Below are 24,880 nucleotides of genomic sequence, written 5' to 3' on the forward strand. Positions count from 1 at the left end.
ATACTTCCAGTACCCTTTAAGCTAACAAGCTGGAGTAGACTCCTGGAACAAAAGATGAGCTGCAGAAGAACAAAGTGTTCCAGCCTTGCCAGTGTCCAGCATGTGGGAGAAGCTCAGTGGCAAGCATCTCAAAGGGTGGCTTAGCTGCTTGTACTCCCAGCACTCAGGAGGCTGTTAGGGGAGGACCTTGAGATTCAGGCTAGTCTGAGTTATAAAGTAAGACTCTGTCTTAAAACTAAAATAAAAAATAAGAAGCAATGGCATAGAATTCTTTCATATATAGCATTGTTAACAAGAAAACAATGCATCTATGGAGAAATGATGCAACAAAGGAAAGGAATTTGGGACTCTCAAAGGCAGGAGATGATGGAAGAGAAATATATGGGAAGATACTACTAGTTCAGGGAGGTTTTGCTTACAAATTGCCATGGACAGATAATAATAATCTTGGTAAGGAATTTAAATCCTAGCTGGTTGTGTTAGCTCACACCTAACATCCCAGGATTCAAGGTACTGAAACTTCAAGGATCACTATAAGTTTGAGCATGCATGGGCTACGTAGGGAGTTTCAGGACAGTCTGGACTACAGAGTAAGAACCTGTCCTAAAAAGCAAAAGGGACGGGAGAGATTATTTAGTGGTTGTGGTAGTCTGAATGTAATTGGTCCCCATGAGGTCATAGGAACTGGCACTATTGGGAGGTGTGAATTTGTTGGAATAGGGATGGATTTGTTTGAGGAGGGCTTTGAGGTCTCATATATGCTTACGTCACGCTCAGTGTCTCAAACCACTTCTTGTTGTCTGCTGATCAAGATGTAGGACTCTCAGCTCTAGCGTCATGTCTGTCTGCACGCTTCCTTATCCTACCATGATGATAATGGCCTAAACCTCTGAAACTGTAAGCCACCCCATTAAATGTTTTCCTTTATAAGAGTTGTAAGGATCATGGTATTTCTTTTTCTTATTTTAAAAAATTATTTTTCATTTTACATACCAACCCCAGTTCCCTCTCCCTCTCTTCCTGCCCTTCCATCTCCCCTACTTCCCCTCGCCCCCATGTCAATGAATCCAAAGGTCACCTACTCTTACCCAATCCTGAACAGCCAAGGCACGTACCACCCTGCTTTCGAGATTTTCCTTTATAAACCCCTTGCAATTGAGGCCAGGCACCCCTTTTCCTGCAGCTGCTGTGCCAGTTTGCTGGACAGGGTTCCTGCTGAGGCTTGTAATTTAACATTAAACCTTGTGCGTTTGCATTAGTGAGTTGGCTCCTTGGTGTACTTTTTGGTGTGTGTGTGGGGTCTCATGAACTTGGCATAGGTTTTCTTTCTAATCTCTTTTGTAATAATTTATTTATTTTATGTGCATTGGTGTTTTGCCCACCTTTATATATACATGAGGTGTCAGATTCTCTGGAACAGGAGTTACAGACGGTTATGAACTGCCATGTGGGTGCTGGAAGAGCAGCCAGTGCTCCTAACTGTTGAGCAATCTCTCCAGCCCCAGTGGAATTGTTTTCTATTTGTTGTTTTTTTTTTAACTCAGACACTTTTTTTTAAAGATTTTATTTATTTATTATGTATACAACATTCTGCTTCCATGTATATCTGCACACCAGAAGAGGGCACCAGATCTCATAACGGATGGTTGTGAGCCACCATGTGGTTGCTGGGAATTGAACTCAGGTCCTCTGGAAGAGCAGCCAGTGCTCTTAACCTCTGAGGCGTCTCTCCAGCCCCTGTTTTCTATTTGTAACAAATGAGAACTTTGCCAGGTGTGGTGGCCCATGCCCATATTCCCAGCATTCAAGAGGCAAAACTGGAAGATTTCTTTGAGTTCGTGCCTAGTCTATTCTATATATCAAGTTCCAAGCTAGCTGGGACTAATGGTGAGACCCCATTTAAAAAAAAAAGAATTTAGAACCTAGCAAAATTTGATACTAACATATATAAAAGACGAATGTCCAGTTTGTTCCTCTTCCAGCTTTTTTGTTTGTTTGTTTGGTTGTTGTTGTTTTTTGTTTTTTGTTTTTCGTGGCAGGGTTTCTCTGTGGCTTTGGAGGCTGTTCTGGAACTAGCTCTTGAGACCAGGCTGTTCTTAAACTCACAGAGATCCGCCTGCCTCTGCCTCCTGAGTACTGGGATTAAAGACCTGCACCATGCCCGGCTTCTTCCAGCTTCTTGTCCAGGGAGTCTTCAGATGAGGTTTGAATACACAATTCAGTTTTACTTGCAGACAGTCTCTCTAAGATTGCTATGAATGAATGAACAGAAAGTGAGACAAGAGCAGGTTACTGACAGCCAGGCTAGAAACACAAATACCTATCTACAGCGGACAATACATACAAACAGAAACTGTGTTTGCTGGGTCTGGCTGGTACCATCTACACACATGCCTCTAAAATGTCATTTATGAAAACCCAAATCCCAAATGAGACATGGCAGTGCATGCCTATAATCCTGGCACACTTGTAACCCCAACTCTGAGGGGGTCAGAGCCAAAAGGATTAATGGAGCTTTATGGCTTCCAGGCTGGCTGAGAAAATGAAGCCCCCAGGTTCAGGAACAGATCCTGCCTCAAAAAGAAAAAGCGGGTGACCTGGACCAGCAGGTCATTCTTCAGTGACAGGGTCCTGAGAGAGAGGACAGGGAGATCAGATGACAAGAAAAATAGAAGATAGAGAAGATATGAAAGTTTGGGGATGGGAGGTCTTGCCTAAGCTATGTCTTATGCTAAGTAAGCTTATTAAGTAGTACAGCATCTTACATGTTATTTCCAGGGGAGACATAGGACAAAGTCAGCATAAACAGGGATATCTCAAGACTATAATAGACTAAGTACACAGCAGTTTGGGACTGATAACCATAGCCCTGTACAGCAGGAAGAGTTGGGTTCTTAGAATCTGAAACCTCAGCTCTCCCCAGGCCCAGGTCATAGGCCATTACCCACTCTATCAAGCATATTCCTGGTTTCACAGAAGGAACTGTTTTCCTTCTCCATACATCAGGCCCTCAGGGAAAGCCTTGGACCAGCTCAGCCCTCAACAGGTGATGGATAGAGGACAGCTGATGCCCTCTTCAGGACATATCACACACATACACTCAAATAAGTAAATAAGCCACCACACCTTTAATTCTAACTAACACTTGGGAGACAGAGGCAGGTGGATCTCTGTGAGTTCAAGGCCAAGGCCAGTTCAGTCTACATAGTGAGTTCCAGGATAGCCAGAGCTGCATAGTGAGATCCCGTCTAAAAAAAAATTCTAAGTAAAGAAATAATCCCAAGGATGCTGAAAAAAAAGGAATGAAGAAGGAAGGGAGGAAAGCAGAAATGAATGGACAAAGAAAGAGAGGGAGGGATGATGGAAAGAACAGGCTGGAGAAAACCTGCTTCCAGGCTGTGAAGGCCTACATTGCTGACATCTTCGTTGCATCATTCTTAGTCGTTGAGAGATGCCATGTACACTGGAGAGCTTCATGTTAAGCTTTTGTGTTTGTGTTGGGGGCTGTGAACCTAGGGCTTTCATATACTAGGCAAGCACTGTACCACTAAACTATACCTCTAGTCATTAGATGCTAAGAATACACACCCTGCCTCCCTTTTCCCTGAATTGCAACAACCAAAAATGTTTTCGGATATTATTAAATGTCCCCGGAAGGGCAGAATTACCTGTGGGTGTGAACTACTTTTTTTGGAGTATAAAAGAAAAAAGAATGAAAGAAACCTTCACATTTGTGAACTAAACATGAGACTTGCATTCTTTATGCCAGAAAGAATCCTACCATCCACAGAGGGCCGTTGGGAGGGCTCATAGGACCGACACTCATCAATGATCTCCTTCAATAGCTTGGGGCAATCTTCACCCACTGGCTCTTGCTTCCGGCCCTCAGCTACCAGCTCGTAGATCTTCTTAGAATTACAGCCTGCCATGGAAAGGATAGGATGGGAAGCTTAGAAATGCTACTCACATGCTTCTTTCTGGGTATTGATAGTTAGGATTAGAATGAAGGACTTCAAACATGGAGAAAAAACAAAATAAAGAAAAAGAAACAAAGAGCTTCTAATGACTCCACTAATCAATTCAGGTAATCCCTGCATCAGAGGAGTGAGTGGCAAGGACAGCACTAATGGGGGATTTCTGATCTCCCAGAAGAGGACCCAACCACGGCCCCCAGCAGAGACAGCCTTCATGTTCTTTACCTTCAAATGGGATCTTTCCAGTGGCAATTTCCCAGAGTACAATTCCAAAGCTAAAAAAAAAAAAAAAAAAAAAAAAAAAAAAAAAAAAAAAATCAAGGGCTGACAGAGTGCACAAAGAACTTGCAGTGGCATCCTCGTTGAATTTGACCTCCAGAAGCTGCACAGAGGTGGAAGGAGAGAAATGACCCCAAAATTTGTTCTCTGGACTTCATATATGTACCATGGCATGTGCAAGCCACTCTTCCACACACATCACAGACACAGACACAGACACAGACACACACACACACACACACACACACACACACACACACACACACACACACACGCGCACGCGCAGAGTGAGAGAGAGAGAGAAAGAGAGAGAGAGAGAGAGAGAGAGAGAGAGAGAGAGAGAGATTAAAAAATAAAAAAAGGAAAGAGTGGGCTGCACAGATGGCAATGGTTAAGAGCACTTGCTGGCCTGGGTTCTGATCCTAGCACCCATATGGCAATCCACAGATATCTGTAATTCTAGTTCCAGGGGATCAGATGCTCTTTTCTAGCCTCCGTGGGCATTGCATATGCACACGGTACATATACATACAAGTGTAACACTCAATACACATAAAATAAGAAATAAATCTTTAAAAGTTTTAAAGATAAATCCAAGAAACCAAGCATGTAATGCATTTCTTTTTCCATGCCCCTTCAGTCATTTCAGAAAATTCTACCTGTCTCTAGGCAATACCCCACCATACCCTGTTCTAGATCAAAGCTATGACCTCCACTCATCCTCAGAGGAGGCGTTCATTGGGTACTGTCCTGTCCTTTCTGCCTGAGTTAGAATCTGTACAAGAACATGCACAATACCTATATATTTCATCTTGTTTTTCATATTTACAATGCAGATTTTCCAGTCTCTGAGGAGAGGTATACGGTGATGAATAGATTTTCTCTCCTTTAGTGGTTTTTGTCTCCCCACTGATGGAAGCCTGTGTTTTACTTAATTCAAATCCTGCAAGCTAGACAGAAATATGAGTTAGAGGTAGATGTTGAAACAGCAAGCTCTGGGGTGAGGGGTAGAAGGAACCTGAATAAAGCCAAACCAGGTCCCCTGAATATGGGTGTCAGTTGTGGGGCCTGTACAGTCTATGAGGCCTCTGGCAGTGGAACCAGTATTTATCCCTGGTGCACAAATGGGCTTTGGGAGCCCAATCCCTATGGAGGGATACTGTCTTAGCCTAGATACATGGGGGAGGGCCTAGGCCCTGCCCCAAATGATGTGACAGACTTTGATGATTCCCCACGGGAGACCTCACCCTCCCTGAAGAGTGGATGGGGGTAGTAGGATGATGGATGGGAGGCTGGGAGAGAGAGGGAACTGGGATTGGTATGTAAATAAGATTGTTCTTAAATTTAAATAAAAATTAATTTAAAGAAAAGATGGGCAAGATCATATGGTTCTTCCAGAAGCTTCAGTTTTAGTTGTATTTTTATTTCTGTCATTAAAAAATTTAAAAAAACTTTTATTTATTAAGTGTATAGGTTTTTTAAAAGGATTTATTTATTTATTTTATATACAGTGTTCTGTCTGCATGTTTCTCTACAGGCCAGAAGATGGCACCAGATCTTATTACAGATGCTTGTGAGCTGCCATGTGGTCACTGGGAATTAAACTCAGGTCCTCTGGAAGAGCAGCCAGTGTTCTTTATCACTGAACCAAGTCTCCAGCCCCTAAATTTTTTTTTAAAAAGAGAGAAAAGTATCTATAGATGACAAACAAAACATTCTTCTACAGTTTTAGGGGTTTTGACAATGAGTTAACAAACCCCTTTTTTCCTCTGAGCAAATGAAACAAGTTATGGTTGATTTTCAGCTCTGTTACAGGTAGAATGTCAACATATGCCTTTTAGTAACCTAATTATAAAAATGATTGCTGATATACAAATTGCTTTGGGGTAGGGGGCTGGAGGACCATAAATACCTAATAGGCATGCTATACTTTATAGCAACCATTATACATGGGAACTAGCTTATCCCTTGCAGTCATTGAAAGGTATGTCTGTAGACATATTGACTCTTATAAATCTTGAGACTTCTAAATCTGGATGGCCCCATACCCACTTAATGGGAATCTCTTTCTTTAGCAAAGCCAGTATCTCCTGGATGAATGTGAGGACTCCCACTGGAGAGAAGGAGTTTATGCTGCTATTGAGGTGTACTTCCTGTGAGATCCTCGAATGACAAGTGTGGCCCATGACAATCTGAATGCCTAGTTGGACATAAGCAGATCTCCTGGTAGGTATTGCTGTGATGTAGAAGTGGTGTCTATTCATCTAAGAAAAATGGCTCTTAGCTTATTCCTTCTCTGGGGGGGTGGGAGGAAGGTGGGCACATCAGAGTGGGAGATAAAGTTTAATCTGTTCTCTGGTGGGCACCCAGAAAGCTGTGCAAGCAGAAGAGGTGCACTCAATTCTAAATCTAGGAGAGAAGTAAGAAGGCCCAGCCTTTCTGCAATAGCGGCAAACCATAACAAAGCTCCGACTGACCCAAGGGGCCTCAGAGGATGTGCTCACCTTTACGTGGTAGCCTCCAGCCACCAGGAAGCTCGAGCTGCTGATGTTTTTGTGCAGTTGAGGTGTTTCCGTGTGGTGTAGCCTGATGACAACCAAGGGTAGGGTATATTAATGATCTTGGTATAAACAGTGTTTAATGGGATGGTGAGGCTGGCTAGTACCCTGCCTTTCATGTGGGTGGCTGGCTATCTGTGGATAACCCAGAAAAATGCACCTGCCCAGAACCAGAGTCAGCAGTGTAACAGTGAAAAGAAGGGAAACCATGAGGGGCTTCTGGCCCGTTCTCCCATCACCTCTGAGATCATCAGTAGTTTGGACCGACTCTTCAAGTACTTTCTCTCTCTCTCTCTCTCTCTCTCTCTCTCTCTCTCTCTCTCTCTCTCTCTCTCTCTCTCTCTCTCTCTCAATTCGAGACAAGGTTTCTCTGTGTATCCCTGGCTGTCCTGGAACTCACTCTGTAGACCAGGCTGGCCTCGAACTCACAGAGATCTGCCTGTTTGTCTCTGCCTTCCAAGTGCTGGGATTAATGGCGTGCATCAACACCACCTGGCTAGACTCCTCCAGTTCTTTGTGGTGCCCGTTTAACTACTCTGGTACCTGTATAAACCTTTAGCTGCTCCCAGGACTAGGAAGATGCGTTCATTAAATGTGAGATTCTTTTCTTTATCCAGCAGTTCCCTCAGGGTTCCATGTTCACAGTACTCCATGACAATGGAGAATTCAGTGGGCTTCACTATGGAAAAGAAGTAGACACCATGAAGATCCAGCCTGACTCTTGACTCCCACAGCCACAAATCCCTTCTCAGCTTCTTCTTATAGAGATACATTCTGCTCTGAAGTGAGCCCCATTTCTCCCCCAGTCTAAAACCAACCTGATTTTAAAATACAAAATCTCATTCTGAAAGAATCTTTAGTGACACTAATTTTCTTAGGTGATGGCTGGGGTGGCTTATTCACCTTGGATGTGTTATTTCTTTCATTTCTGAACTCTAACCTTGGGACCTTGACTTCTAGCCTAACTCTCTTCAACCAGTCCCTTCTACATAATACACAAAGATTAGGTTGGGCTTAGGCTGTGGAGTAATTTCCAGAAGGGGAGTTATTGCTGTCCTCTTTCTAGGCAACAACAGCAAAACTGAACAGCAGGGAAGTCCATACTGTGAGAGAAAACGTAGCCACGTTAACACTTGGTTTTAGCTGAAGGATAAGAAACAATTAGAGTCACATTAAAAAATAAGGGGCTGTCATTCCACGTGGAGAGATGCTGTCTCAGCCTGGACACATGGGGGATGGCCTAGGCCCTGCCCTGGATGATATGACAGAATTTGGGGATCCCCCGTGGAGGGCCTCACCCTCCCTGGGGAGCGGAGAGGGGATGGAGTGGGGATTGGTGGGGGCCAGAGGCGGAGGGGAGGGAGAGGGAGCTGGGATTGACATGTGAAGCAGGCTTGTCTCTAATTTAAATTTAAAAATGGTAAAAAAAAAGGGGGGGGCTGTATTGATCACAGTACTCAGGAGGCAGAGGCAGGCAGATCTCTGTGAGTTCAAGGCCAGCCTGGTCAACAAAGCAAGTACAAGCTACCAGTGCTACTTAATTAGAACTTATCTAAAAACAATAAACAAAAAGAAAAAAAAGAAAAGAAAAGAAAAGAAAGAGAGAAAGGAAACAAAACATACCCTTGACTCAGGCTAGCATCTCAACAAGGAACCTCTGGGTTCTCAATGGATAGGCAGTAGGAGGCATAGCTGCATTAGTTCAAAGAAGATGGGATCTTATATCTTGGAACACAGAAAATAATGAACATCGGTAATAACCTCACTATTACCATCGAGGGGTTTTGATGTTTTTTTTTTTTCTCTGTCAGAGAATTAAAGGGCAGGAAAAGTCTTGAGTGAGACAGGCAGCAGTGGCAAAAATCTCAAACACAGTAGACAGAATCAGCAAGGGAAGGCTTTCGTTAGGAGCGAGGATGTGTGCATACACACACGCGCACACACACACACACACACACACACACACAGAGAGAGAGAGAGAGAGAGAGAGAGAGAGAGAGAGGGAGAGAGAGAGAGAGAGAGAGAGAGCAAGCATACAGAAAGACCTCCTCTCCCTGCTAATCAGAGATTGGATTTGGGAGTCTGAAAATCCAGTCTTTAAACCAGGGTTGGGGGTGAGAGTGCAGAGTGAGTGCACCTGTGCCCTACTGGTAGGAGAAAAAAAGCCTGCCAAGCCTGTTTTTTTAGGCTTTTGTCTCAGGTCAGGAAAATGAGGAAGGAGCTAGCCATCTTAGAACTTTGTCATCTTTTACCTAGTCATGGCCCCTGTTCCCGGTCTGTGTGCCCATCAGGGAGTCTGTCTAACTCTTCAGCCCTCACCACTACCCTATGAGCTGCCCTTAAGAATGTACCACTCGCCGGGCGGTGGTGGCACACGCCTTTAATCCCAGCACTCGGGATGCAGAGGCAGGTGAATCACTGTGAGTTCGAGACTAGCCTGGACTACAAGAGCTAGTTCCAGGACAGCCTCCAAAGCCACAGAGAAACCCTGTCTTGAAAAACAAAACAAACAAACAAACAAACAAACAAAAAAAGAATGTAACACTCTGCGGGGCCTGACCACCTTTCTAAGGCCTAACTCATGGTCATTTTTTCCTTCTCTTTTGTCTTTCTTTCTTCAGGATGCTGGCCACAGCTGAAGTACACTTCCTCTGGCACTTGAACTTTTTTACTGTCTCTAAAGTTCTCCTCCCCACAATGTGGCTGTTTGCCCATCGTGTGGCTGTCTGATTGTCCACCATGTGACGGACCTCCATGCCTAACTTGAACAGCACATCTCTCTCTCTCTCTCTCTCTCTCTCTCTCTCTCTCTCTCTCTCTTTCTTTTGTTTTGTTTTTCAAGACAGGGTTTCTCTGTGGCTTTGTAGACCAGGCTGGTGTCGAACTCACAGAGATTTGCCTGCCTCTGCCTCCTAGTGCTGGGATTAAAGGTGTGCACCCCTACTGCCTGGCTAACACAACTCTCTTTCTAACCTCTTAAGTGCTCACCTATGAATCTATAATAACTTCTCTTTAAAGCTCAAAAAAAGTAACACATTAAAACATAGACAGCATCTTCTAAGCAGCCAAAAACTTGACCAGTCCCAGAAGCCTTCTTACCTGTTTCATCAATGCAGATCCCAAATATACGTAAGATATTGGGAGAGTCAAATTTCTTCATGGCTCTGATCTCGTTATTGAAGATGTCCCTCACTATTCTAGGAGAGTGAAAGGAGAAATTAGCATTTGGACTCTAAGGTCCCTCAAAGAATATATACTATAGGATGGGCTTGAGACACCATCGGAATCGCAGAGTCATCAATGGGCTTGGCTACCAGCCTAACTTCCCAGAAGCAGAATTAGTCCCTAAGCATCGGTGATAAGAATAATAGGATTTGTTCATTTCTTTCTGGTATTTGATAGAATTGTATTTTTTGTGACTTATATGGCAAACTAAGATGTCAGGTTTTTATTACTAGTCACATTTTATTTTAGTGAATATCCTGAAAAAAAACTGTGATAGGTGCCACTTAACCTTTTAGAGCCCGATTTCCCTTGTTTAATAATGGAGAGAATATACCTTTCTCCTTGAGAAGTTATAGAGAATAAGGGTTGATACAGATGGGTCACATACTACAGCTTACCCACTGCCATTTTGGGGTTTGTTGAATACTTTGATGGTAACTGGAGATCTGTGGTACTCTCCTCTGTAAAGTGTGCTGAGGTTATTGTTCTTCAGTAAGGTCCATGGAGATCTGAGAAGATGCTCCTTCCTAATCTCCTTGATTTGCTCCTGTGGGATCTCCTGTGTGGGTGTCAGTGAGCCTGAGACAGAAGGAGATAAAAAGTCAGTCTGCTAAGAAGGTTTTGTAAGGGAAGTGGCCTCTTTGTGATGTAAGGGGGAGGCTTCACACCATGAACCAAAACTGGTCCTGGCTGGAGCTTCTGGTGGACCCAACTCAGGGTAGAGGGTCCTCTACGTCTGAGTTACATGTTCTACCATTGAGCTATGTCCCTGGTCTCCTTTTCCAATCTTACCTGTCTTTCCAGTTTTAATGCAAGCCTCTCTCACCTCAGAGTTCTCCTTACTTCTGTTGCCACACAGCTTGGTGCTAGGTACCTGGCATCATGTTGAATGATTTCAGATCAACTAAAGACACAGTTCAAGTTCAGTAACTATACTGCTGGCAGTTGTGTTTCCTCCTGGATTGATACATTTTCTTCCTCAGAAGTTCCTGAAGCTCACAGGAAACTTGCAAGGCTGAGGAAGCTCAAGAAACATACTGGACTCACAGAAGTCTCTGCATAGTAAACCCTTGCTGGTTGAGAGAAGACTCTTGTGGAGGAGACCAGTGATCCAACTTTCTCAAGTTCTTGCTCATGCAATTGTGGGAAGCTTTTAGGTTATTCAAGTGCCCAAGATCACCTATACTCCCACCAGTACCTTCTCACCCATTCTCCTGAAAGTAATGATAATACTTTGGTTCACCAACATGGAATTGAACCATACTTTTGTCTGAGTGCCAGCTAGTTTTATGCCAACTTGACACAAGCTACAGTCATTTTGGAAGAAGGAACCTCAGTTGAGAAAATGTTTGCACCAGATTTGCTTATGGTACATTTTCTTGTTTTATGATTGATGTGGGAAGGTCCAGCTAACAGTAGGCAGTGCCACTCCTGGACTGGTGGTCCTGGGTGTTATCAGAAAGCAGGCTGAGAGAGCTATGAGGAGCAAGCCAGTAGGCAGCAGCCCTCTATCACTTCTGTCTGCTTTGGTTTCTGCCTCTAGGTTCCTGTTTTGAATTCCTGTCTTGATTTCTCTTAATGATGGAGTGTGACTTGAGAGTAGTAAACGCCACCCCCAACTTCCTTTTGGTCCTGATGTTTTATCACAGCAAGAGAAATTAAGACAATATCTTTTCCATCTCCATCTAAGGTAATAGAAATAGATTTCCAAGGAAGGCAAGGGAGATAACTCAGTCAGTAAAGTGTTGCCACAGAAGTGTGAGAAACTGGGTCAGATCTCTAGAATCCATGTAAAAGATGGGCAGGGTGGTATATGTACTTGTAACCCCAACACTAGGGAGGTGGAGATAAGTGAATCCCTGGAGTTTGGTGGCCAGAAAGTTTAGACTAATTGATGAGCCCTCTGTGAGAGACTGTCTCAAAAACAAAATAGATGGCTCTGGAGGAATAATACTTGAGTTTGACCTCTGGATCCCATGAGCACGTGCATACACGGGCACACATAGGAACATACAGTCCCACAAGAAATGCCATACAACACGTTTACACTGTCCCTCTGTCATCTCTTCTCCTTTACCACTAAGGCATGAGCTTCTGGCAGCCAGTGTCAGCTACCTTTGAATACAGTCTCTGGAATAAAGCAAAATTTTTATAGTTTTATTGAATGAGTGAGTATACAAATGAGCACCTTAAATTTTATTCAAATTTCTTGTGTGTGTGTGTTTGTATGTGCACACAGTGTGCGTACCTGTGCAGGTATTCATGTCTGTACTCATGTATGTGGAGGTCAGAGGTGGAAATCTAAGTGTCTTTCTCTATTGCTTGTCACCTTTTGTATTTTTTTAATTTTTATTTATTTTTATTTTATGTGCATGACTGTGTACCTGCATGTCTGTATGTACACCATATGCAGGGCCTGAGAAAGCCCCAAGAAGTCATCACATTCCCTGGAACTGGAGCTACAGGTGACTGTGAGCCACCTTATGGCCGGCTGGCACTGGAACTGAATCTGGGTCCTCTGCAAGAGTAGTGAGCATTTTTAACTGATAAGCCACCTCTCCAGCTCCCATTCACCTTAGCTTTGAGAAAAGATCTCTCACTCACTTTGTAGCTTGCTGACTGGCTGGCCAGTGAGCCCTAGAGATACTGTCTCCTCCTTCCAGTGTTGAGATTCCAGGTATATGCCATCCTGCCTGGCTTTTTACAGAGATGCTGGGGATCCAAGCAGGTCCTCATGCTTGTGCAGCAAGCGCTGTACCCACTGAGCCCTCTCCAAAGTCCTTGATTTGAATTTCTTATGGACAATCAGTAAATGAATTGAAGCTTTGATGCTGCTACAGTTTGGATGTCCCCAAAGGCCCATGTGTTAAAAGCTCAGTCCCCAGGGTGGTGCTATTGGGAGGTTGGTGGAAACTTTAAGATGGGGACTAATAGTGGGACCCCACTCTCTTCCCCATTCTGTCTTCTTTTGCTTCTTGTCCATCAGATGAGTGTTTATGCTTCATCCCATGTGTCTACCTGATAAGCTGCCCTGCCACAGACTCAAAAACAATGGGGCTAATAACCAATCATGGACTGCATATCTTCAAAACTGTACGCCTAAGTAAACTACCTCTCTCTCTTCCTTTTTTTTTAAAGATTTTTTTTTTTTAAGATTTTATTTATGAAGTATACAGTCTCTATCTGCATATGCCCTGCACGCCAGCAGAGGGCACCAGATCTCATTCAAGATGGTTGTGAGCCACCCCATGTGGTTGCTGGGAATTGAACTCAGGACCTCTAGAAGAGCAATCAGTGTTCTTAACCTCTGAGCTATCTCTCCAGCCCACTATATCTCTCTCTAAGCTACTACCTTGGGTATTTGTTACTGTAACAGAAACTTGATGGATGTAGATGCTATTCATGGAGGAAATAAATTATTAGTATACTTACTTTACCACTCTTTTTAAAAGTTATTTTTATTTTGTGTTTTGAGATAGGGTTTCACTGTGTAGCCCTAGCTGTTCTGGTACTCACTATGTAGAGCAGACTCACTCGAAGTCAGAAATGCCTCTGCCTCCAAAGTGCTGGGATTAAAGGCATGCGTCACCAGGCCTGGCCTATTTAGTAAAATGCTATGGTTTCTTGCTGGTCAAATGCTACTTCACAGATAAAAGCCTGGGTAAACTGTGGCCACATCCCCAAACCTGTGAGCTGCTTCCAGTGCTACCCAGCAGAGAAAGTGGAGCAGGGCAGTCGTAGAGAGGCTGGAGTTCCTAACAAACAGGTGACTTCTTATTTGGGAGCATTCACTGCAACAAGGAACTCGGCAACTTACGTCGTTTCAGAATTTCCTTGATTTCTTCCATGCCAATACTTATATTCTTCAAGATAGCTAGGGTAGGGTCATTTCTGCATGAAAAAGGGGCAACACATGTAAGTGCAAAACACAAACTATATGTGCATCAAAACCAAAATGCTAATGAAAACCACCAAGGTGACAGATTTTTAAACTCTAAATAATCATTGGTAGGAAATACAACTGTTAATATTCATCTTTCTATTTTCAAACACATAGGAGATACCCTGAAAGCTTAGCTGTGTGGACCTACGTGGTCAAGAAAGTAAGTGAAAGAGATGTGTTTTCAATCTGGACTGTCCCCACAGGCTCGTGATTTGAGCATTGGTCCCCAGTGAGTGGCACTATTTTGAAGGCAGTGGAGCCCTCAGAAGGTTGAGCAGTGAGTCACTGTGGGTGAGTCTGGCCTGCTTTTTCTGCCTCCTAGTCTACCATGATGTGAGGAGCCTCGGCTACATACTTCCACTGCCAGAGAACTGCTCCATTCCTTTCCTGCTATGATGCTAGAAAACACTTTGAATTTATGAACCCTGGTAACTCTTTCCTCTCTTAAACTGCTGTTGGGAAGCTTTTCAGTGAAGTATTTTATTGACTCTGTCCAAGGTCCCAACCTAGCCACTTTGGGAGTGGGAAATTTGTATCAACAAAGAAGTGCAAGACTACTCAAAGTATCCCACCGAGGAGGCATCTTGCAGGGTCTCATGTACTTTGCTTAAATGAGAAATAAACTTATTTCTATAAAACACTGAACTGCTAGTGCTTGAAGATTTATTTTTTATTTATGCATAAGTGTGCATGTGTCTGCGTGAATGTATGCCAAGCATGTGTATGTCTGAGTAGGTCAGAAGAGGTTTTTTTTTGATCCCCTAGAACTAGAGTTACAGGCAGCTGTGAACTGCCCAACATGGATTCTGGGAACCAAACTTGGGTCGTCTGGAAGAGCAGGAAGTGCTCTTAACAGCTAAGCCATCTCTCTTGTCCTGGTCAGTGCCTTTTTATTTACAGCATAAATACATTATATTCTGCATAAATTCTCACCATCTCAGTTTGCCTAGGACTGAGGAGTTCTATGGATTTGAGATCTTTAGTCTCTAATGGGAAAAAACTAGAAAACAATGTTTTTTTGTTTTTTTTTTTAAATCTGTGCTTGATAAAATATATAGCCTCTGTAGATGGCAATTTAGCAATCTCTATCAAAATTAAAAACATTCATTGCCTTTAACTCATCAATTCCACTACTGGGACTATCATACAAAGATGCTCACTGTGAAATTATAACAGTGAACAACTGGATATAATTTACATGTTCAATATATCTGGTCCATGTATACCAAGGAATATGAGAGAAGTCTATGGAAATTTATTTGGAAGAATACTCTAGATTATCTATTGAGAAGAAGAATCAGAAAATGTACATGTTAATATCCAGAGGACTAGGAGAAGATGGTACAAAGCGAGAGTGTGTCTGAGATGTAAAAGAATTCCCTTGAGATCAAGGATTATGGGGAGATTAACTCCTTATGTTGGGCCTCCCTCCCCCTCCAGAAAGAGTCTCACTATGTAGCTTTGGCTGTCCTGAAACTAATTATGTAGACCAGGATGGTCTTGAACTCACAGAGATTCCCCCTGCCTCAGCCTCTCAAGTACTGAGATTAAAGACATACACTTCTATACCCAGCTATTCTGGACCTTCTAAAACTCTTTTGAATGTGATACCATGTGACTGTATCACCCATACAGAAACCTAAAGGGCAGAGCAGGAAGTCCTTCCTGTCTTCCAGGTAATGACTTCCACATTGTTCCTGTCACCTCAAAGAGGTGAACCAGCATTTTCTGATGATTAGAAAATTTGGAAGCCAATCCTGCCCTCTAGTCAAGTCAACATTTTTATTCTACCATAACACCCATCCTCCCTGATTTCTAATTTTCTTTCTGTTTGATGGTCGGTGATGACTGGGTTACAGATATCTTAGTTTCTCTTATTACAAAAAAGAACTCATTTGCTTAAGACCCTCCTCACTTGCCCCACTTAGATGTCTCCTGTTTACTTGGGCATGGATCACCCCCCCCCCCCCGCCGCCCCATATCAAAGCAATAGGCCAGTTGCTTGTCTGAGCTCAAGCATCTAAAAGGTATCTATGTGTTCCTCTGTCCTAGTTTGCTCACTGTTACTGTGACAAACATCATGACCAGGAGTAACTTGAGGAGGAAAGTGTTTCTCGTTTATTAGTTACCTACTACAGTCTCTCATTCAGGGAAGTCAGGGCAAGGGGCTCAAGGTAGGAGCCTGGAGGCAGGAACTGCAGCCAAGACCATGGAGGAACACAGCTTACCGACTGGTGTACTTTCCATGACTTGCTCCACTTGCTTTTTTGTACAACCCAGGACCACCAACCCAGGGGTGGCCCTGCTCACAATGGATTGGGTCCTCAATCATTTATGAAAAAAATTCTTCACAGACTTTCTACAGGCTAATGTGATGAAGCATTTTCTCAGTTGAGGGTCCTTCTTCCCAGATGACTGGAGGTCGTGTCAAGTCGACACATCTCCTTGCTCCCTTCTCTCTACCCAACTCTTACTATTGGGTTTACAGACTCTTCTGTGCTTTCTCTATCAAAGAATGCAGGTCATTCCCCCAGCATCTCCCTCTCAGACAGAGTTGATAACCCCTCCTCCACCCTTGCTGCTCTAGGATACATTTATAGTCCTCCCTCGTTCACTCCTCTACACCCCTTGGCACACGGGCTATGCCAGGCTAAGTCACACGATGCTATTGTGGGAACTCTACTAGTGATCTGTCACTAAAAGGCCTCATGAAGGCTATCTTTGGCAATCAGCCTGTAATTTGCCTGACAAAAAGTTAATCTTGTATCAGCTTCCTTTCCTACAAACCTCTTATCTTTTAGCTAACCACATTTGGGGTTCATATCTCTGGGTCATCATAAGTCTAAGAAGGTCATAATTGTTTCCATGTTTCCCTTATCTGTCCTCTCCTGGTGACCTATGATGGGGGATGTCCTTCTGTATATATGTTTCTATTATTGGTTGATGAATAAAACACTGATTGGCCAGTAGCCAGGCAGGAAGAATAGGCAGGGATATAGCACCAGGAGAATTCTGGGGAGAGGAGAGAGAGGGAAGCCACAAGAGAGATGCTATGTAGCTGATAAAAGAATAACATGCTGGAACATTCTCTGGTAAGATAAGGCCATGTAGAAATGCATAGATTAATAATTATGGGTTAATAATTAAGAGAGATAGTCAATAAGAAGCCTGAGCCATCAGCCAAACAGTTTATAATTAATATAAGCCTCTGTGTGTTTATTTGGGGCTAAACAGCTGTAGAACCAGGTGGGACAGAAACTTCATCAACAGGCCTAGGCTCAACTCTTGCACTCTACCTCCAGCGTAGCCCATGTCTCACTTCTTTAGAGCCTCACCCTCTGTGATGTTCAAGGAGGGCCATTCTAGTTCAAGATATTGTTAACTCATCTACCCATAATGTGGTCTCCTAACTCATTCCTGCTTCCTTTCTGATTCTCAGGTAGGTTGAATTATTGGCTCTAGTTATTGACTTCCAGGAAGTAGCTATACACAGCCATAGCAACATAGAGAGCAAAATGTATGCCTTTGTCTCTTCATGCTGAGCTTTGCTAGATGGCTTGTTTAGTGGATGTGGCACAAGCAAAAGCTTGAAACACAATAGTTCAGTTAGGGTCTCCTTCCTGCAATTCTACCACAAGGGCATTCTTGTTTCTGCATGGCTAGCTCCTTCTCCTTGGTCAAGGTGTCCATTCAAATGTCTGTCTTGTCTGTTCTTTCTGAATCATTGTGTATCACCACTCTACATAGTGGCTTTCATGGGCTTTAGAGAAAATTAGCTTTCTATCAGCAGACTTTACATTCCATGAGGTCAGAAATGTTATCTGTTTTGTTCTGTGCTGTATCCCTAAGGTTTAGAACAGTGCCATGCATGCTGTACCCAATACATGTTCTCTTAGTTTGCTTTATTAAATTCTTTTATTGGACAATCTTCACTTTAAGCAAGAGTCCCATATAAGCTAAGGCTGTAAGATATGAATTTGGATTCCAGATATTACATCAAAGAGTGAATGGAGAAGCCAAGGAGACAGGTAACAATGTGTCCCCCCTTCCATAAGGGCTTCACCAGATTTTACCAGCCTCTATCATACAGTAGGACTTCTAAGTCGCAAGTATACACAACTGTTCAAATTCCTCCATCATTCCTCTCCTTTGGCAAATCAAAGTGAGGCTAAGATGCTCCCTGATCCCATTTGTTCCTCCACTCCATCCCCAACTTATTCTTTCTCATCTTTTGGAATACTCACCTATCCTCCTCTGCATCCTGTTGATCTTCCTGTAGCCAGGATGCCCTTTGGCTGACATTTGGAGCAGAGTTCCGTTGATCAACCTGGAGCAGGAGCAATAGCTCCTCCCAGACATCTCCCAGCTTCTCATTCACTTCAAGGAAAAGTATCTTGTCATTGCCCGAAGTCACAAACTTCCACAAATTGGACTTATGGCTGAACTTTTCTATCTGCTGCCTCGCCTCCTCCAGGACAGCCTCAAAACGGCCCAGGGCAGCAATTATGTCATCTGGCAGGTTGTCCACTCCTTGGGTCTTGAGCCTCTGGAGAGGCTGTAGCAGACCTTGTATGCGTTTCCCTAGACGTTTGCATTGTTTCCGGCAGTACTTCATCTCTTCACACTTTTTATAGATGAGATCGCCTAAGGCGATGATCTGTCCCAATTTATCCATACCTGAAAGACCCATAGATTGAATGAAATCCCACAATCCCCAGTGTATTTATTACTCGGCTAATTGAGGGTCAAGGGTATCTATGATCTCAGTGCTAGAAAGGGGATCCCTCCATCATGTAAGGTAGAGACAGCTTGCTGTCTGTCAAATCTATTCTGTCCTTGTAACGGAGCTTGAACTGGGACGCATTGGTCAGCTTGCACTATATCTTCAGCCGTTTGCAACTCGGTGAGGCTATGTGATTAGCACCTAAATATGGGTTTCGAGTGGATGGGATTTGTGCTACTTTAGGATGAGACAGGTTTACAAATAAGGTCTCAGGGATACTGGTACCCTAAAGATCCTGGGTTCCTGAATAATTGCTTGGAGGAAAACTGACATTTTTACCAGGATTTCTGCTATGAACTGCGATTGAAGATGCAGTTTCAGTTGTCTGGAAGCCATTATATTTTAGGGTATTTTGGTCATATTATATAGCCTATCTTAACACAGATGTCCTTTTGAGGTATTGGAAATACCTCCAGGGCCAAGTGGGCAACTCAAACAAGTAGTGCTGAAATACCAGCACCCAGGAAGCTGAGACAGAAGGACCACAAGTTCAAAGCCAGTCCCAGCTACCTCCTGTCTCCAAAAAAAATTCAAAACTGAAATTATAGCTCAGCGGTAGTGTTTGGTCAGCATCGGCTGAGGCTCTGAGTGTGAATGATCCTGGGCACAGCTTGAAGAGAAGCTCCTGGGGCTGGGAGATGGCTCAGTGGTTAAGAGTACATGCTGCTCTTGCAGAGGAGATTCAATGTCCTCTTCTGATCTCTGCAGGCACCAGGCACACACGATGCACATGCATGCATACATGTATACATACATACAAAACATTCACACACAAGAAATAATATGACAAATCTAAAAAAGAAAAATAGACCGGAAAAGCTTCCTTTTAGTTTATCTTTCACTTCTCCATTTTGGTTTTGTTTTGAGACAGGCTCTTGCTATGTAGCTCAGAACGACCTTGACCTCTCCACTCTTGTGTTTTATTATCCCGGTACCTTGCTGTTTTTTTAACGGATAGAAGAGTCCAGTCATTCACATCCTTTCTTCAAATCTTGTAGGAAAAAGACACAAACTGGCCCTTGGGCTCATGGGAAACCACTCGGGCTCCGTCTGAAAATATGGAGACGTTAACTCAGCAAATTGACACCCGCTGTTCTGCAAGGATAAAAGATCTCTCGGTTTCTAATGAGCAGCCAGGCATCTGGACTTTGATGTCAGACATCTTGATTGTAAATCTTGCAAGCAAGCCCAAGAGTGCTTCCTTTCAGTCTATAAAGTGCTTGCTGAACAAACCCGAAGGGCTGAGTTTGGACCCCCAACACCAATGTAGAGTTCCAGATGTGGTGGTGCATATCTGTAACTCTGGCTCTGGAAGGCCTGATCACACACACACACACACACACACACACACACACACACACACACACCAAACAAACAAACAAACAAACAAATATGTAGAAAATAAAGTGGAAAGTGATCAGGAAGGCATCTGACCTTGTGTACCCCACACTTATGTACCTCACACCACATGCATACAGATATTCACTTCACACACATACACACATTTTTTAAAAGTGTGCAGTCAAACATTACATAGACCAAATACAACATGTCTGCCAAAGGAACACTCCCAGTCCTGATTCACCACCTTAACTACAGTTGGCCTAGGCAATGGAAATCAACTCTGGGAGGCTAAGACTGGAGGGTTTCTGTGAGTTTGAGGCCAGCATGGACTATAGTGTGAGATCTGTCAGTCTCAAGTTTTTTGTTTTTTTTTCATGTCTTTCCCTGTGTTGCATATACATGCATAACACTCATACACTGAAAATAAAATAAATCTTAAAAAATAAAAAGCAACTGGGCACCTGGGCCAAGCTGGGTGGAGAGAATGTTTGCTGAGTAAGGGCCTCACTCCTGAGAGAGCCCAGGAAGCCAAATGTTTCCCCCCCACCTGTCTCCCTCTCTCTTTCTATGCATACAAGTGAAAAGCCACAGAGCCTTATCCTACAGCTTATAATGAAGCTCACATAAGAATGATAGAAAAACAGAAGATTCTGAATTGATGACAACATCGAGCCACTAGTTTAAACTGATGCTGAAATCTATGTCACCTCTATCTACAGGTTTCAACCTTCCTTCTTCTATCTTTCCTGATCTTTATTTTTATTTTTTTTTAATGTGTACAGGATTTTGCCTGTCTATGTATCATGTGCATGAAGTACCTTTGATGGCCAGAAGATGGCACCATCAGCTCTTTGGGATTAGATTTACAGATGGTTGTGAGCTGCCTTGTGGGTGCTGGGAATTGAACCTGGGTCCTCTGGAAGAGCAGGCAGTGCTCTTAGCTGCTGAGTCATCTCTCTAGTCACTCAGCCTCCCTTCTTGTTGAAGCCAGTTTTGAATCATGCTCTACTTGAACCAAAGGAAACAAGAGTCCAGAATGAATGAGAATTGCCATAGCAATAAATCTTTTCACTTACAACATGCTAAGTGCTTCAGAAACACAGTTCCATCCTCATCTGCAATTCATGAAGATGCTGTTCAAATGAGTTCAAAGCCCAGAAACAGACCCAGAAGGAATTTTTGTTTTTGTTTTTGAGGCAGGATCTCCCTATGTAGTCCTAGAATTTAGCAAGTAGATCAGGCTGGCCTCCAACTTACAGAGATTCTCATGCCTTTGCATCCTAAATGCTGCAATTAAAGGCATGCACCACTATGCCTGGCTTCAAAAGCACTTTAAATTTTTTTAGATTTATTTATTTTGGGCTGGAGAGTTGGCTCAGTGGTTAAGAGCACTGGCTGTTCTTCCAGGGGTCCTGAGTTCAATTCCCAGCACCCACATGGCAGCTCACAACTGTCTGTACCTCCAGTTCCAGGGAATCTGATACTCTCACACAAATATACATGCAAAGAAAATACCAGTGAACATAAAATATAAACAAAAATAAATAAATCATTAAGTTTTTAAAGTTCGTTTATTTTTATTTTATGTATATGGGTGTTTTGCTTGCATGTATGTCTGTGTACCACATATATGCAGTGCCCTTGGGTGTCAGATCCTCTGGAAGTGGAGTTACAGAAGGTTGTTGGCTACCATGTGCTTGGTAGGAATCAAACCTAGGTTCTGGGAGAGCAGCCAATGTTCTTAACTGCTGAGCCATGTCTCCAACTCTCAAAAATACTTAAAATCATAGCAATCTTCTCAATGGCCTAGTGAAACAGGTCAAGAACTACCTTGTCAAAATTTAAAACAACAGAAAAGAGTTATCTTGGGGACTAGATGAGATAGCTCAATAGTTAGGAACACTTACTGCTCTTGCAGAGGACCTGAAATGGTTCCTAGCACCCATGTTGGTCAGCTCACAACTACCAGCAACTCAGTCTCCAGGGGATCTGAGCCCCACAGGCACCTGCACACATGTGGGGCACACACACATACACTCATGAAAGAAAGGAATAAATCCACTCACAGATCAGATAACAACTTGGAGAAAATAATTCCCCAGAACCCCCATCTGCTTTTAAAACATGAATCAAAAAACGAAACCAAATTGTCAAACTGAAACTAAGTATTGGCAATCCACAGGTTTTGTTTTCCTAGTCCACAGGATTCCACTAAACTGAGCAGGAGGCACAGGTACTCTTTGACATCTAAGCCACTGCTCCAGCCTGTTAGGGTACTCTTAAAGAAAATCAATAGATCTCGGGGCCCAGCCATTCCCAGATGCCAAGCATATGTCTTCAGGACTCTTTCATGGACATATGGGAGTAAAGGTGAAAAATCTGGAAGTAGTAGTAACAATATTAATTTACTCTAAGTCCTCCTCCTCCATTAAAAATATCAGACGTATCTGGGTTTGGGGCTCACAACTTAAATTCAGTACTTGGGAGGCACAGACAGATGCCTGTAGGAATTCAGGGCCAGCCTGGAGCACACAGTGGGTCCAGGCCAGCCATAGCTACACAGTGAGACATTGTCTCAATAAAATAAATAAAGAGTCTAAAAAAAAAAAAAATCTGCCAGGCATTGTGGCCCATGCCTTTAATCCCAGCACTTGGGAGGAAGAGGCAGGAGGATCTCTGTGAGTTCAAGGCCAGCCTGGTCTCCACAGTGAGTGCCAGGATAGGCTCCAAAGCTACACAGAGAAACCCTGTCTCAAAAAAAAAAAAAAAAAAAAAAAAAAAAAAAAAAAGTCACAAACCCCTTTACAAACATTACATCAGATTGCTTCACCCTTGCATGAAATGAGCCTTAGAAAAGGCACTGGAATCCAGTTGGGCGGTGGTGGTAGTGCATGCCTTGAATCTCAGCACTCGAGAGGCTGAGGCAGGCAAATTTCTGAGAGTTCCAGGCCAGCCTAGTCTACAAAGCAAGTTCTAAGACAGCCAGAACTATACAGAGAAACACTGTCTCAAAAAACAAAAAAGCAAAATAACAAAACAAACAAAGCAAAAACAACCCGAATCTTCTGCCCTGGAAATAGACAGTCCTACTGCCTACCACTTACTCTTAAAACTTCAGCACCTGTGCCAGATCCCCACCCTTTGCCCCTCCTCAAATCCCATTCCTCCATTCGGTCCTGCTTTGGCAGAGATCTTAGCAGACAGACAGCCCCTCCAATAGAGCCAGAGAATCGAAAGCAACTCACCCCTGAGTTCCAGGAAGTCCAATCTGTGATTCTGTAGTTCTGTCGCTTCCTCTAGCCACCACTCCCGGCTCACTGGACCCTGCCGGATCACCCTCGTGGTCCCGGGCGAGGGGGATGGGGTCGGCGATCGCCCCCTCTATCCTATGAGCAATTGCAGTAGGATTAGTGCCCCGCTGCTCCCGGACCACGGTCTTCTGCCTAGCTGAGAACACACGCCAGGCGGGAGCAGGTCCCGGGGCTCTAGAGCCTCTTCCCTCGGGTTCAGCCTCTGCGCTCCCGGTGTTCACGAAGGACTCCACACAGGCCGCTGTTCCCGCCGAAAGTCAAAGCCCGGCCGACTCAACCAATGCCGCAGAGTTGTCCTCCCGACCAACCTGTTGGACAGCGTTCTCCTCCGGAAGCCCGTGCCTGGTTGACACTCCTCCTCCAGGTTCCTGCGAGACTTCTGCTGGTGATGTGCCAACTTCCTACACCCTCTTTCTGGACAGCTCTCAGCGGAAGCTCCTACCCGGCTCTGGTCCTTTCCCCAAATCCATTAAATAGCAACTCAGAGTACTCCCAGGCCCACTGCTTGGAGCCTCGAATTTAGGGATTGAAAGAATAAGGTTACAGGGAACCCTGATAACCATTGTATGGGATGTCCTGGAAGTTCAGTAAAATAAAAATAAAATAAAATAAAAAAGTCAAGCAGATGGGATGGCTCAGTGAGCCTGATGACCTCAGTTAAGGTGGAAGCAGAGAACTCACTCCTCCAAGTTGTCCTCTGACCTCCACATGTGCGAAGGCCCTGGCACGCAAATGCACCCCCCCCCACATGCACACCAAACACAGTAAATAAATAAAAATGGGAATAAATCCTAGAAGTATGGAGGATACTTCTTACATGTGCTTTGTGCTGGATAATCCTGGGGCAGGGGGTGGGGAGTGGTGGAAGGAGGGTAAGGGTATAGGAGGCTACCCAAGTAGGGGGAAGTAATTTCTTTTTTTCTCTAACGTCATCTCAAAACTTTGTTACAGTTCAAGTTGAGTTTTATTAAAGTCAGTTATACCTCCAGTTAGTCTGTATAAGAAATGCCATTTGTTCACTTACTGAGGCTGTATGGCTGGGAAAGTATAGAAATGGAAATAGAGGGGCTGGAGAGATGGTTAAGAGCTCTGGTTGCTCTTCCAGAGGCCCTGAGTTCAATTCCCAGCAACCACATGGTGGCTCACAACCACCTGTAATGAGATCCGTGCCCTCTTCTGGCCTGCAGGCATATATGCAGGCAGAACACTGTATAAATAATAAATAAATCTTAAAAAAAAAAGAAACAGGAAATAGAAATTGTATGGTGGCCTTAGTTAGGGTTTTTATTGCTGTGAAGAGACACCATGGCCACAGTACTCTTATAAGAAAAACATTTACCTGGGGAGTTTACTTATAGCTTCAGAATTAAGTAAAGGAATCTTTTCCTACTAAGAAAATTCTGGAAATATTTTAAGTGAGTCTAATGGGATTTGTGTGTGTGTGTGTAAGCCAGAAGGTGACA

General features: G+C 43.6%; 1 protein-coding gene across 3 annotated transcripts; it reads right to left on the reverse strand.

Annotated features, from left to right (window-relative positions):
- Positions 1-1,617: 1,617 nt before the first annotated feature.
- Mlkl (mixed lineage kinase domain like pseudokinase) lies at positions 1,618-23,871 on the reverse strand. 3 transcript variants are annotated; one of them, XM_027406032.2, is made up of 12 exons: positions 23,726-23,871; positions 23,352-23,492; positions 18,224-18,656; positions 13,854-13,927; positions 10,435-10,615; positions 9,911-10,008; positions 7,355-7,490; positions 6,758-6,839; positions 5,052-5,203; positions 4,200-4,249; positions 3,782-3,922; positions 1,618-2,252 (listed from the first exon to the last, which is right to left on the reverse strand). In XM_027406032.2, the coding sequence occupies exons 3-12, from the start codon at positions 18,652-18,654 to the stop codon at positions 2,143-2,145; spliced, it is 1,455 nt and encodes a 484-aa protein (XP_027261833.1). In that variant the 5' UTR covers positions 18,655-18,656; positions 23,352-23,492; positions 23,726-23,871; the 3' UTR covers positions 1,618-2,142. The 3 variants fall into 3 exon arrangements, with proteins under 3 accessions (XP_027261833.1, XP_027261834.1, XP_027261832.1); XM_027406033.2 differs by adding an exon at positions 20,925-21,111 and having other exon boundaries at positions 23,352-23,775; XM_027406031.2 differs by having other exon boundaries at positions 23,352-23,774.
- Between the last annotated feature and the right edge of the window lie 1,009 nt (positions 23,872-24,880).

This window comes from Cricetulus griseus, chromosome 3 (assembly GCF_003668045.3).
Source record: "Cricetulus griseus strain 17A/GY chromosome 3, alternate assembly CriGri-PICRH-1.0, whole genome shotgun sequence".
In the NCBI taxonomy this organism is placed as follows: Eukaryota; Metazoa; Chordata; class Mammalia; order Rodentia; family Cricetidae; genus Cricetulus; species Cricetulus griseus.